The sequence below is a fragment of the Hydra vulgaris genome, chromosome 07 (assembly GCF_038396675.1).
Source record: "Hydra vulgaris chromosome 07, alternate assembly HydraT2T_AEP".
Lineage (NCBI taxonomy): Eukaryota > Metazoa > Cnidaria > Hydrozoa > Anthoathecata > Hydridae > Hydra > Hydra vulgaris.
In genome coordinates, this window is record NC_088926.1 from 20755522 (window position 1) to 20771611 (window position 16090).

General features: G+C 29.7%; 1 protein-coding gene across 2 annotated transcripts in view; it reads right to left on the reverse strand.

Moving 5' to 3' along the window:
- LOC100211662 (glycine receptor subunit alpha-2) overlaps positions 1-16090 on the reverse strand; it is a 60814-nt gene that overhangs the window by 9725 nt on the left and 34999 nt on the right. For both annotated transcript variants that reach the window (XM_065801330.1, XM_065801331.1), the window contains 2 exons: positions 8725-8862; positions 8462-8614 (listed from right to left, as the gene is read on the reverse strand). In XM_065801330.1, the coding sequence (XP_065657402.1) occupies positions 8462-8614; positions 8725-8862 (291 nt within the window). The remainder of the gene's footprint in view (positions 1-8461; positions 8615-8724; positions 8863-16090) is intronic.

Sequence of the window (16090 nt, forward strand, 5' to 3'; positions counted from 1 at the left end):
GTATAATAAATCTATTAAATAAAAGTTCTATGCAATATATATATACATATATATTCATACAATTACAAATAAATATGTGTAAAAAATATATATGTATATATGTATATATATATATATATATATATATATATATATATATATATATATATATATATATATATATTTATATACATATACATATATATATATATATATATATATATATATATATATATATATATATATATATATATATATATATATATATATATATATATATATATATATATATATATATATATATTCATATAAATACTAATAAATAAATAATAAATCTAGTAAATAAACGTTCTAGTAAATAAATGAAAACAAACATTGTTTTCTTTCAGTAAAATAGACGATAAAAAAATGATAAAATAAATTATAAGTACATGATACCAGAACTGAATTCAAGACATTTTAAGAAGAAATTTTAGAAAATTTAAACCTAAAAAGAAATAAAAGAATATGGAACACTTTTGCCAAAGTCAACCGAAATGAACTTAAACAAAACTGGGGGAAAAAGATATATGGTAAATATACAAAACAATAAAAGTTGCACAAGAAACACATGAGATTTATATTTATGTCTCTTTTTACCTTCATAGATTGTAATTGAAAGCCAGCACCTCAGCATTGTGACTACATAATATATATTTATACCGTATAATATATATAGCCTATTTCAATAATTTGATTCTTGTTTCATTTAAATTTAATATGTTGTTTTCATTTGCTTCTTATAATTTTATTTATTGAAAGTTTTAACCTGCATAATATTTATATTTAAGATAATTTCTTTGTTTTCTATTTTTTTTCTTAGGTTAAGTTGAAACGCTTACTGTATTAGGCATACTATACTTTTTAATTATTTAAAACTTAAGTTGAGACTTTATTAATTTAAAATGAGACTATTCTCAGAGGCAGGTAACAATTTTGATGAAAAAAGAGTTAGTTTGTTGCCTAAATCTGAATAGCATTTCATTTTGCACTACAATATTCCTAAACTTTTAGAAATACTTACGTAATTGATTGCTGCAAATTACTGTTTCTTAAGAAATTTGTATTTTTTACCTAGGTTTACCTATAGTTCTTTATTGCCCTGTAAGACAATGATCAAGTCAATAACTCCAGCTGGTAAGTTTTTTTGTTTGGTGTGACTTCCTGCTGTCTTTCTCAGAGATGCAACAAATGAATCAGATGTACACAACAGTTAATTTAACAAATCTTGGTTAGTTTTCACACAAGATGATTTTCTTGCAAAATGTTCACGATATTTTTGAAAGCCTTTATTGCGTGCTTCTTGAGGTTCTTCTTAATACACACCAATTGGTAATACTAAAGTTTTAATAATTTAAGAACCATGGATTAAAATTTTGTGCAGGGATTGTGACATATAGTACCAAGGATAATGATGAACATAAAGTCAAGCTGTTTTTAAACAAAAAGCCTCAGATTTATCAGTGTCAATGTCTAAACCACATGAAATTGTTACCAATATAAAATGCAAATTTAGAATCAGTTTAACATCAATATTTAAAATTACTGCAAACTTTTCTGCATTTTGAAATGCTCTTCAAGCCGTATCTCCATCATTTGATGTTTGGAACATCAACTATGAAACCTATTTTATCTTTAAATCTATTTTGATTTTGTTGCTTCAGATCCTTTGCTTTAGATTTATCTTCTGTTGTTCTTGCCTACCACTTTTTCAAAGTCATTTTATATCCAATATGTAATAAACATTCAAAAAAACATATCCAAGCATGTAATGATGATAAACCAATTGAATAACTGCCTGTCATACCTTTTTCAAAACCATTTTGTCAATATCATTCATTGCTTTGAGACTTGCCCCACAATTAGTACAGTATCGATTAGAATTTGTAACAACTGAAAGAGCAGTGTGAACTTTTCCATCAATCATAATAATTTGTATTATATGATGTATTTTAAGTTTTTTATTGTTCATATCAACTTCAGTATCTTGCAAGTTTGAAATCTCAAGCCTAATGATATCCACTTCTGATTTAGAAAATGCTGCTGTTTCTTTTTCAAATTCAAAATGCAGAGGTCTACAGTATATTATTGATGATTTTAGTCATGGATCTTGCCAAGCTGGATACCGTTTTCCATTTGAAAAACCAAATTCCATTTGAAAAGTCCAATGGCACTAGACAAGTAATAAAAAGTGCCTGCTCATTATTTAAATTTCTTATTACTGTTCCTTGTGAAATTTATTTATATATGGACTGTCCTATGGTACCATTAAAGCCTAATTTGTATTTCTGAAAAAGTCTGGAGTGCCTTCAGTGCTAAGGACATCATATTGTGCATTGCATATTCTGTTTGCTGTATGTTCCACCAAATCTTGCATTTTATTTCAGCTGAATAGTCTGACACAGATATATCCGCAGGATAGCATAACAGCATTGCATCCCTAACATCATTATATGAAGGATATATTAACTCCTTTTTCAACTGCTTGATTTCGAATAACTTGGTAGGAAGCTTTTGCCAATCTAGCATCTAAAAGAAGACAGAGAGCTTCATTTTTAAACATTCTACTATCTTTTTTTGAGGTTTTTCAATTGGATTTTCTTTTCTCCATTTAATTTCTGAAGCAAATTGTAATGCAGAAGCAGAATACATTTCAGTTAGTTTACCAAAAAACTTTATGTTTTTTGGTAATATGACTGTATCAAAACATTTTTATAAATCACTTATTTCCACCTTCTGGCTCACTGTGGTTTGGGAAGAATTTAAAGTAAATCTAAACACTAACCAATTACAAAATGAATTTCTAAAAGCTGTAATGAATGCTACATATAATTCGCTTTAGTATTTCCCATTACTAAAGATTTTTTAAATTCCTTCTGGCCACACAAACCTTTTAAAATGTCTGTGATGAAAAATATTCAAAAATTAATAAATGTCGTCTCCTGTGCATTAAGCACACAAGAGTAATAAAGTTAAACCCAAACATTTTTTCCTGATGAATAGCAGTGCTAATTTACTGATACAATTATAACATTATTTTACTTAATAAAACCATAAAAAACTCATTAGCTCATTAACCCTATTAAAACCACATATCCTCTAATAATATACTTATTCATATTATTCATGTTTTTCATATTTTTGGCTTGACACAGTTTTTGCAATAACAGAAAAATTAAAAATTAAAACTATTCCCTACATATCGACCTCAAAACTTATATTAAAAAATAAATAACAAATCAGTTTAAAAAAGATCATGGATATTGTTCACAATAATCACTATAAAAAAATATAAAACTACAGATCATTTAAAAAACAACAAAAAACAACATAAAAAAAGTGTTTTTATTTCAAACAAATTAAAATGAATAAAATTACATACAAAAAAAAAAAAGGTAGGATGTTAAATAAATTGAAATGAACTTACAATAATAAAATGGAAGTGTTATGTTACAGAAATTTCTACTAATAATCTTTAGTGATAGGGAAGTTATCATGTGGGTTAGTTGCTATTTTAGGATGTTTTGGCTGGATTGATGCAATGACATTTTAGCCTTATTTAAAGAAGGTTAAAAGATGACTGTTCAGTTGATTTCATGAAATTCACATGAATAGTTTTTTTACAAATCAAAAAATATTGTTGGTAAGTGACTTTTTAACTTTTTATTTTAAATGTTAAAATATGTAATATTTGTATTTCATCCACCTAAAAGTTTATTGTTTTTGGAGCTTTTTTTATTGTTGTGCTTGTCATTAATCAAATTTATAACATGGATAAAAAGTTATTTAGGTCAAACTTCATCTATCTCATTACCATAAGGGAGAAGTCGTCATATAAAAATTTACCTCCCTACTCTTTTCCAGCCATTTTGCAAGCGTAAAAGTCCCAGATTAATGTCACTAATATATATACAATATAATATGTAATAAACATCAATAAAATAAACTAGTGAATTAGAAACTAGGACTTAGGCCTTGGCATAATAAATAGCCTAGAATCTAGAAGTTTTATTATTTATTTGCTTTTAACCCAACTAATTAAGTGGTCTAATTATAAAAATGATAGTTATATTTACACTTTTCTTTTCTTACAAAGGAAAATTTTTTTTTTCCGTCAAAACAAATTCTGAAATAATGCTTCATGCTTAATAGGTTGCAGTTTGAGTAGAAGAATCTACTTCAGCATTGAGTTTGACTTTGTCATTGCAGAAGCCTTCAACATGTCATGTAGAATCATTTTATGAATGCTCTGTGCTCGTGACACTAGATAAAGTATTATCATTACCAAAGGCACAAGAAAGAAAGCCTTCAAAAAAGATTTGCAAGAAGAGAACATTGACTATTTCAATTAATTCAACATTCAAAAATTCTGTAATTCACATTCACAGCCAAAGCAAAAGTTCTGCTAAGGGAAAAGGAAAAACAACAACAACAAAAAAATAAACAAGACTTATCATCATCGTCATAAGATGAAAACTGTATCATTTGCATGGATACTTGGGTTAACAGTAGAGATACTGAAAAATGAGTCGATTGTTGTGTGTGCTCAAGCTGGAAGCAAAAAGAATGTACAGCAGAAGGGCCCACCTCATTTTTCATGATTATGGCTCTGATGATAATTTTTAATTATCATTTTCAAAGTGTTTGAGTTTAGAAACTATATTTTTGTTGCTTTTTTTTATATAAACGATTAATAAAATTTTCTACTTTAAACTACAGACCTACAGTTGTGATAAAATATGACTATGACAGCATGCTCCTTATATCATATCATGACAACTTGCCACACAGTGGGTAAGTTGTCATACCATAAAGGATTCTTTATGACAGTGGGATAAGTTGTCATGATATGAGGAGCATATCATGATAACTTACCCCACTTTGGGGTAAAAGATACATCCTCTAATAAAATAGTCTGAAACTTTCTAAAGCTAATTTTTAAACAACTGTAATACAAACTTTCAAATAAAATAGTTTTTTATAAAAATTGACTTATTAGTTTTTTAAATATTTGTAAAAATCTAAAAAATATGATTCCCTCTAGTTTTGGTTTTATTATATTATAGTTATTCATAAATTTTTTTTCCAACTGGGTTAAAAAATGAGACATGAAATTTAGTACAAAACAAAAATAAGATTTTTAACTTTAAGTTTTTAATTCATTTAACTTTTTTTCAACAAAAAAAATTCCCTTTATTCAAAAAAAGTCAAAACTGCATTGCGAATTTTTTTGTATAAAGGGAACAGCTTATTTCATAAATTACACTGGTTTAAAACAATTGCATTGCACATACTACTTTTTTTTTCTTTTCATTCAAAATTTACCTTTATAACTTTTATTTAGTTATTTTATTATAAAAACTAATTAAAAACTTTATTATTATCATTATTATTTTATAGTTCCATCTCTTTGATGAAGTAGGAGCTAAAAATAAAAACAACATTTTATAATGGACTAATAAGTATAAAATAAACTATTTTATGGGACCCAAGGACTGTGTACATACACAACCTGAAATATCCATTAAAATCAATGACTGAAAATGTTGGGCGCCAATAGGAACGAGTTGTACTTAGTTGCCCAACATTTTCAGCCATTGACTTTAACCCTTTAAGGTCTTTAAAAAATTTTTTTTTGCCTATCAGGTCTATATTTTTTTTTACTTTTACTTGATCTTAAATATAACAGAAATAATATGTTTGAATCATGGTTTCTTTATTTTTTATAAAAAATAGGTTTTGAGTGTAGCACTACATTGTTTAATTTTTATTCTGCAAAAAACACTATGACCTAAGTGTAAGCACTAAACGAGAAAGAAAAAACAAAAATATGTAAACACTTTGGTTGAGGCGCTCATTGTCATCTAATGATAATCGCCTTCCTCTTCGTTCTTGAATGTTACGACATACTCCTACTAATTGCTCAAATAGGTTTTGTCTGTAGGCTAGGGTTTGAAGTTTGTTTTTACTATTGTCTTCACAAAATTTATTGAACAATATATAACTGTTTACAACTGCAACTTCCAACAACCAGAAAAATATTTTTCTCCACCATTTTAAAGACTTGCGTAGAAATGAATAGCTGGAACAATAGTGATCAGCTCAGTCAACAGCTCCCATATATTTTGAATAATTTACAATAACAGGTGGTTTATCAATGTCTACAATACCTTGTTTTGTTCTTTGTTTTGCAACTTCAGTTGTTGAATCATGGAAAGTACTCAGCATCAGGAACTCAGAACCTGTCGCCTGTCCTGCCATGTCAAAACCATAACATTGGAAGAGTGTAAATATGCAGAAACTTCGTGCTTTTTTAATTTGAGTTTTTTTATATCTTCAGGTAACTGTTTTCTATTTTTCATTATTGTCCCCTGTAGTTTGTATGTTCATTTTGCGGAGCTCTTGTGCAAGAGGGAAGCTAGTATATAAGCTGTCAGTGAATAAGTGACAACCACTACCTTGGGCAGCCTCTAAAAGCTCATCACACAAATGCAACACGATTCGACTTATAAACTACATCATAGATCTTGCCAAACTTTTATTAGGGTAATTACCATGATACGGCTCAAAGAAACTAATATAACCTGTTTCCCTATCGGCTAAGACAAAAAAACGAATGCCCCATTTCATGTTTTTGTCTTAGCCGATAGTTTTTTGTGGATTGTACATGCAAAATGCAACTCTACCTTTGAATCCAATAGAACTTTCATCAATTGCAGTGTTACAAGATGGGACAAAATTTCTAGAACAGGAACTTTTCATTTCTGATACAACACAATGCACTTTCCTTGCACATCTATGCAATTCAGGATACGTGCAGCATCCAATGTATCTGAAGTAACCGAGTTCAAGAGAAAACTGCTGAAAAAAATGGCATGTAGTTCAGCCAATCACAAGAAAAATGTTTTATACTTGATTTTTCATTCAGAGCCATATTCAAAATAGTACCAAAGTAAGCATGAATTTCTTCAAGTGTCACATCTTTCGATTTATGCCAAATAGAATGAGACTCCAAATTGTTATTTTTAATTTTTGACTTAGCATTACGATTAGTTTTGGTTACAATATCTGCAAGTAACTCATCAGTAAAAAATAACTTGAAAAAATCTACTTCATGTGTTAAGTTCATTATATGCTGAGGGCCTACATTTGCTACTGTGAATGACAATGCTTCAAATGCTGGAGTATCTTGCACTACTTTTGTCCATCCTATGTTCAAAGCAGGTCTATTAACATTTTTATCAGGTCTAATTTCATTTAGTTCAATATTTTCCTCTGACTCTGATATCTCTGAGTATTCAGTCTCTGATTCACTTAAAGTGTATTCACTGTCGCTTTCAGTACTTGTTTCATTCAATGCCTTCAATACTTCTACAGTTGTATAACATTTCCTTGCCATTTGTAAATAAATTTTTTATAAAAATTTTTATGAGTATAAGTAATCTTAGACAAATAAAAAATGTTACTAAAAAGCACCAAGTTGAAAACACACTATAATATTATCAATTGAACCTAGTAAATTGTCCAAGTTAGCTTAAATAGATAATTTTTTTATGTATAAACATCAACATAGTAGATGTCCTGTGGCATGGGACATTAGACCGCAACGACAACTTCATGATGTCCTGTCACGCAGGACATTAGACCGCAAAGGGTTAATGGATAATTCAGGTTGTGTACCTACACAAAGTCTTTGGGTCATGTGAAATAGTTTATTTTTTACTTTTTAGTCCATTTTTAAAACGTTGTTTTCAAAAAGTTTTTTTTATTTATATTTTTTATTATTCAATAGAATTCTATTTATTTAAGCTAAACTAAAACACTAAAAGTTTGTTGTTTATTGTTTGTTTTTAACTTGTTTTAATTTCTTTTATTATTACTGCTGACCTCGTATTTGTTTTGCGCAGGTACAAATAAAAAAACTGACAAAAAAGCAAGTTAAATAAAAAACACAAAATTGTGAAAAAATCTAGAACATTTGGAGATAAATATGTGGTTTACAATTAACTTGAAAATTAAAAGTTTTAAATTAATAATTATTTTTTGTATGTTTAATTGCTTTTTAATGTCAATATTTGTAGATTATTGTATTATATAAATTTGCATGAAAATTGGTAAGGGGAAGGAATTTTTATTTAGAGAAGAGTTGAATTATTGAAAAGGAAAGATATTAATTTCTCATTGTGTAATTGGAGTGAGAAAACTACATTGCAATGCGGTCTTATCTCTCAAATTAATAAGAAAAGCTCAACTACACTATATTTATTTATTTTTAAATATTTTGTAAAAACAACTTTATACTTGTTTATTAATCTCAATGAAATAAATTACAATTTTAAAAGCAGGATGTAAAAATTATTAAAAAAAAAGCATAAAAATTATTAGATTCTGATGACAGGTAATTCATGAAAGCAAAATATGCATTGACAGGAATAAGACTTACCAAAAGTTACCCTAGCTGGAGTTACCTTGTAATCCACAAAAAAAGAAACCCAACTTAATGCAACAGTAAGTATACACGGAAAGTAGTCTCTAAGAAAATGAGGTGAAAAATCACGATGCAGTGTAAATTTTACCTGCAGAGTATTGAACGACACTAAAAAAAATTTTGTACAAAAAAAAAATTTCAAGTTTAAAAAGAGTAAAAATTAAAAAATTAATTTTTTCTACTTTTAATTCATTCAAATTTTCTTGTGTAAAACTTACTGTTGTAGTCTCCTATACGTTCTGTAACATTTGGGCTTATTTGAACATGGGTATAGTCTCTAAGGAATAAATCTTCTCCTGCTTTCTCAATAGGAACGATCATCCATTCTAAGATGACATATGATTTTGACTGTTGAACTATGAAACAATAACAAATTATAAATGGTTTTAATACAGCAAAATACAAAAAAAAGTACAAGTACACAAGTAAAAGTACAGTAAAAGACACAATAAAGTTGTCACTTATGTCACATCACAATCATTACAATTTTCAATTTTTTTAAAACATATTTTCTAATTTGGAATTAAAGAAGATTATTTAAACTGTTTGAAAAAATTTATTTTTAGATTTGTTTTGATAGTTTTGAGAAGCCATAAAGTTAATGTAAAGTATAACCCTTAGTTTTAAGAAAAATTAATTGTTGTTAATAGGAATTAGAAACTAGTAAAAAATAGTTAACTGGTTTTTGTTTTAATTTTTCTAAATCTAAAAGCAGTTTTTTTTTTCAAAAACCCACAAAACTGGTAGTTAATTATACATATATAAACTGGTAAGAAATTTGATTTTCTACAGGCATTAATGTTTAAACTTAACATATTGGCTTTGTTGCATGAGTTAACACAACAAATACACTGTAACAAAATATAACACTTGACTCTGAATTGGAGACTTAAGCCTGTTAGTTAATTGTCTTTTGTCTTTATGATTTTAGTTTTACCACAGATTTCCTTTTGTGGCAAAGTAAAAATTGACATAGACAACACATATATAATAAATTGAATTTTAGAAGAGTTTTGATAGTAAATTATTAGTAAATTATTATTTTATTTAGTTATTTTCATTTTGTTCTGGTGAATATCATATAACTAAGTATTGACAGAAAATTTAAACAATTATTATTTAAAACCAAGAAAAAATGTATTTTTGTAACTAAAATTAAATACTATAATAAAAGCCTTTTATTGAGTAAAAAATCAGCTGACCAATATAAGTATACTATCCAAAAAAAACAGTTTCAGGCCTACCAGATAGAATTTTTGAATTTCAGGACAATAATTTTTTTGAATTTCAGGACAATTTCAGGACAAATTTATATTACATAAAGCAGTTTTTGATAAACTGGCTTTTCCTCCGCTACACTAGACCATACCTCACCTGTTTTATTTATATTTTGTATGAAACAAGAAGATCAAAACAATTATTTATTAAGTAATAGATACAAAATAAGAAACAAAAAATTAACAGTAAATTATTACACTATTTTCACAAAACTCAAGTATGAAAAATAAAGTTAAAAGTTATTGCATCTAGTTGGTCATCTTCAAGAACAGAGACCTCCCTCTAAAATAAAAATAAAATGTTATAGATAATAAGTTTTATAGGAACTAATTTGATTTAAAAAATTAAGCTAACATCTAATTATTTGTCAGGTCAGGTTATCCTGCTACTGGTAACATGTAACCTAGTACAATCTACTTCATGTCCTGCTACCTTGTAGGATATGCCTTTTTAAGCAAAGGCTAGGATATGCCAACTCCAACTTAAAACACCACCTGCCTTGGGGCTCTTGGTTGATTAAGGCTAGAGATAGTGTCACCAACCTCGCACCCTTTCTTCATCTATTAGGCTGGTGCAGATGTACTTTTAATACATTGTCTCTAGTTTAGGATTTTAGATGAATAAATGACTTCTGGAGAATCGTTAATAGTATCAATAATAAGAGCAAATCTATAATTCCACCTCTCTTGTATGGTTCAGACTTTGTCACCTCACCTAAAGACAAGGCTGAATTGTTTGCTAAGAACTTTTCATCAATATCAACTCTTAATTCCACTAGTTGTGTTCCACCTGGTATAGCCATCAAACAGGTAGATCCATTGCTTGACATTCGTATCACTCCAGCTTCTGTTTCTGAGGTGATTTCCTGCTTAGACTCTTCTACAGCCTGTGGCCTGGGCAACATACCTGTTATTGCCTTGTATAAGTGTTCTCCGGAGCTGTCCTCTATACTTTCAAAACTATTCAACAAGTGCTTATCAGAGTCTTGTTTTCCAGCCTGCTAGAAAGCGGCATCTATTATCCCTATTTTCAAAAATTCTGGAGAGCGATCTGATTCATCTAACTACCGTCCCATTAGTCTTCTTCCTATCATAAGCAAGGTTTTTGAATCTTTAATTAACAAACACTTAATCTCTCATCTTGAATCTAATAACTAACTTTCAGGCCATCAATATAGATTTCGATCTTCTTGCTCTACAGCTGATTTGCTAATAGTAATAACCGATAGGTTTTATCGTGCATTAGATAAATGTGGAGAGGTTAAGGCCATCGCTCTTGACATTTCAAAAGCTTTTGATAAAGTTTGGCATGCAGGTCTTCTTCATAAGCTTTCTTCTTACGGTGTATCTGGTAACATCTTTAGGATTATTGAATCCTTTCTTTCCAACCGTTGTCCTCGATGGTAGACACTAGATAATCGGTATCGTATAAGTCGATACCGAGAATGGTCTTGTATCGCGTGGTATAGCTTATATATCAAACCGATACTACCAGTATCGGTTTGATACCACTCGATACCAAGAAGGAAGATCTCGTATCGTGTGGTATTGCTTATGTTGCAATGTTAATATCATCAGTATCGCTTCAATACCAAACCATACCGATATTAAAAAGAATCGTATAGTATCGCATGGTCTCGAATTGAGACTCTCAATAAAACAAAAAAACAAAAAATTAAAATGTGACTTATTGAATTTTTTATTAACAAAATACAAGTACAATTGCTTTTTAGAGATTTAGTTAATGTTTTTTAATAATCTACAATACTTTGGCTATCATCCATTCGTTGTATTTTCCTTTGCTGTACTTTCGTTGGTATTTTAGGATTTTCTTCTAATAATATTGGCAAAGATAAATCTGATTCATGTCCTATATCACTTTCATTTTCTTGTTCGATGGGCCATTTTATAATGTAATTTTCAAGAGCCGAATAGTTCTGCATTATAAATACAAGCTTATTTGCCTTGTCATTATCGAGATTGTATCTACGATCAGTGATGTCAAGGCCAGAAGCAGAAAATGCTCTTTCAGATGATGCAGAGGTTGGTGGAGTTGCTGACCAAGATCTTGCAACTCCCGAAAGGATAGGAAGTTCCGCTGCATGCTGCTTCCACCATGCTAAGGTGTCAGTTTTTCCTGCATTTTTGGATCTTATTGTTTTTTGGTATTTTTTTCATTTCAAGTTTAGTAGGAGGGTTTTTGTGTATATGATGTGAATTAGTATCTTCCTTATACTTTGCTAAAACAATATTGTACTCATTTTCCTCCCAACCTAGTGCATTATCAGCAACGGAATCGTTACTACTGTTGTTATTACTGGAACTTGAGACAGACAATGAGGAATTCTCAAAGTATCCTTTGGTTGTGGGATGGTTTTCAATCAGTTTTTGAATATTTTTATCGTCAACATCAAGAAGATGTCCACGAAAAAAATTAATGAATGTAATGTGCTAGTGCAAATGCGGGTAATTTACGGCCTTTGTCAGGGAATCTCTTATTTAGTTCTGATAATAAGTCCTCCTAGAATTTTTCTACTAATTTGTTGTTTCCATGAGTAACATAATTATTTTTTTCTTTCTCGATGAAGTATATTAGCACTGTTACTTTCCACAGTGACATGTCAATTCAGACCTCTGTGTCAGAAGATAAAAAAACTGATAACTCTTTAACAGATTTAAGCACTGGAACAATAGCTTCAAAGAGTAGTAACAGTTCAACTGTAGGTATGGTTTTCTTCCAATTACCACCTTCTGTATCGTGTAAGTATATGAGTGGAACCTTCAGTCGTGGAGGGTATTTTGAGATAACTCACATCTAACCTAGAACAAGCATCTTTCAACGAAGCACTGAAGGCTGTCAATTTATGAAGCCTGGTAGTAAGTGAGCTGGCTTTAAGAAAAGCATCTTTCAGTTCCGGAGTACCCTCAACTGTTCTTTGAAGTGCAGTGTTGAGTTTGTGATCACTGCATGTAACAGAACCTTGTTCTTTAGTTATTAAAAACACACTGTTGTTTAGAGCACATGCCATATTTGATGCCTGATCAACAACACAGTTTATTTGGTACTTTTTTTAATGATTTAGGGTATGAGAGTGTGTTATCAAATGCTTTTGCAATGTTGATACCAGTGTGTCGCAAAGTCTGGCGAGATATAATGTAATGTCACGGAGATGTATGAATCATTTGCCCTTGATGTCCAGTGGTTGGTGGTTATGGCAACCTGATTAAGATCTATGAGCTCTGTTTCCATGACTTCATGCATTACTACCTTCAGTGTATGGTAAAGCTGAGGGAGATTATTATTTGAGAAAGTCATTGAATGTTTTATTGTGGCATTTGGTAATATTTTGTTCAGGTCATTATTCTAGGGGGTAGTCAGACCAAAAAAATTATAAAAAATAAGGTTTGCGTTTTTTCAAAATAAAACAACTGTTTCATTTGATATTTAGAACGATTTTAGAAAGGTTATAAGATAGTTAGTAATAATAAATATATTGAATGGTTACATAAATTTTTTTTATTTTTTTAATTTTATCAATAATATTTTGAAGTTTGACATTTCTTAGGAAGGGGAAGGGGTAGTTACCCCGAATACCACCCCCCTCCCTTACCTTTTTGTCCGCCCTTACACACTGTTTAACATAATTTAATAATTTGTAAAAACTTAATATAGAAATAAATGTTGAAAAAATCTTTTCTTTCCTTTTAATCACGGTAGAAAAAATTGTGATAAGGATAACAGATGAGAAATTAAAATACAGAAGTGGTACCACACAATTATTAAAATTAAAACAAAGATACGAGATGAGAAATTGATACCAGATGATAATTACGGTATCTATAGCGATACCGTAAGGTATCGCACCATACGGTATCGATATCAATACTAGTATCAAAATACACGCAATACAGTATCGATACCAGTATTGCATGATCTCGATATCGATACTGTATGGTATCGCAGCGATACCGAAACGATACCAACATAACCAATACTTTCAATACCAGTATTGCGTGATCTCAAAGCCGATACAGTAAAGTATTGCATCGAGACCAAACAATACCAAACGGTACCAACATTAACGATACTTTCGATACCAGTACCGTGTGATTTCGATACCGATACTGTATGGTATCGCACCTATACCAGACGAGAAATCGAGACTCGAGACCGATTATCTAGTGTCTACTCGATGGACAGCACTCTTCATCTTATTCTTTAACTTCAGGCGTTCCTCAAGGTTCTATCTTTGGCCCTATAATATTTTTAATTTACATTAAACATCTTCCAGATATTCTCATATCTAAAGTGGCATTGTTTGCTGATGATACTATCATTTATTACTATAATGGGCACTGCTCTAAAGAGCTAGCGTCTTTTGTGCCATTTACTAAAATTCATTCTCAAGTTACTCGTCATTCAATTAAGTCTCATCCTTTTTCTGTAACTGTTCCTAAGTACTCCAAAAACTCTTGTTCCTCTAGTTTTTTTCCTTGAACATCGGTTCTTTGGAATTTGCTTCCTTCATCTTGCTTTCCTGATTCATATAATTTGCAATCTTTTAAATCATCTGTCAATTGTTATCTTGCTCTACAACCTTCATCTTTTCTTTTCCAGTAACTTGCAGCCTTGTTGGAAGCAAAGATATTTAAAAAAAAAACTTTTAATTCTTTTTTCAGGTGGTTGTAAACAAACTGTTTCTTGTAACATTTTTGTCAACTCATCCTTTTTAAAGTGAATTTTAAGAAGCTTCTTAGATGTTTCAACCCAATTTCTCATTTCCTGAAGTCGACATGATGTTGACCACTTTTGCTGACTGCATTCATGATTTCTTCTTTGCAAGGGATAGCCCTTAACACTTGCATCATTGATTAAGACTTTGACTGTGTATTCTTCCATTATCAATTCATTTTCTAATTTTATTTTTGCATCCATTTTCTGCTTTATCAATTTCTTTTTTTCTTCATTCTTTTTTATTTCTTCCGACTTCTGAAGTATTTTCCTCCTTTTTAATTTTCTAGCACATCTTATTTCCTCTTACCCTCAAGGAATATTTGGTATTCAGAGTTTGCTTTTCTAGCTGCATTAATAAACTCTTTTTTTAAAAAAAACTTATGAACAGACCTATGTCAACTAACTATTCTCAATGCAATAATAGTTTTGAGACGGATAACCTATCCCTAGCTAGTAAAGCATTATTGACAGAAAAGCTTTGTTTAGGTTGGGCATTAATATGACATAATGTGAGAACTGACTTAACAATACAAAAGAGATTAGTATATTTCTGAACACCCAGGATATCTTTAATAGCAGAGAGTTGATGCCAATAACTAATAATGATGTCAATAATCCCAGATGCTGACATTAATACGGTTAACATGGTACACATTTACTCTCTAACAAATTTAAAAATTTTTTCCAGGAGTTATATCTTTAATGACAAGTAGTACTGAAAAATTCAAGTACAAATAGGAGCCAATGATAGCCACCTATTTACTGGATGAAGAAATTAATTACTGATTCCATGATTTCTTCAAAAAAATAACTCTTTATAGTCTTCTCTTCTAACTGCTGAGCGTTTAAACCAAGAACAACTATCATTTACAAATAGCTCAACATCAAATGGAATTAACTTAACTCATTTCATGAAAGTTGTATGAATAGGATAAAGAGCACATGTTCCAATACCAATAGTCGGCAGTATACTTTGTAACTACAATGTTTAATTAAACTTCTGTAAAAACAATTTATTAACATTATGATCATTCATGGAACATTGTTGAACATGAACATAACTTGTGTTTCAACTAGTAATAAAATAAATTATTTAAGTTTTGACTGTTACTTTTTTTGCAGCTTATCAGTAAATTTATTGTCTTGTTTTTCCATAAATTTTTCAATTTTTTGTTTTGTGTTTTTTTTTTTTTGTTGTTGTTGTTATTTCACCTCCCCAAGGCCCAGAAGGCCACTACAGATGAGGAGGCTACTTAATTGTGGTTATAACCCTCTCTCAACTCTATAACTCCTAAACACGAACCTTGACGAACAAGGCTGCTGCGCAGAGAAACAAGTTGAAACAATTATGATAAACTGAACTTTTTATTGAAACAGTGTTCACAGCAATTAATGAGAATGATAGTTGAGAATTTGAGACCAGAAATATTTCCAGATATTCTAAAACATGATCATTTAATTCGTTGATCTCAAAAAATTTGAAATTTTTTTTTGAGATCAACAGAAACTAAAAAAGTCATTAAATGGATAAAAACTAAAATTGAAAATACTTGTTTATACTTTTATATAACC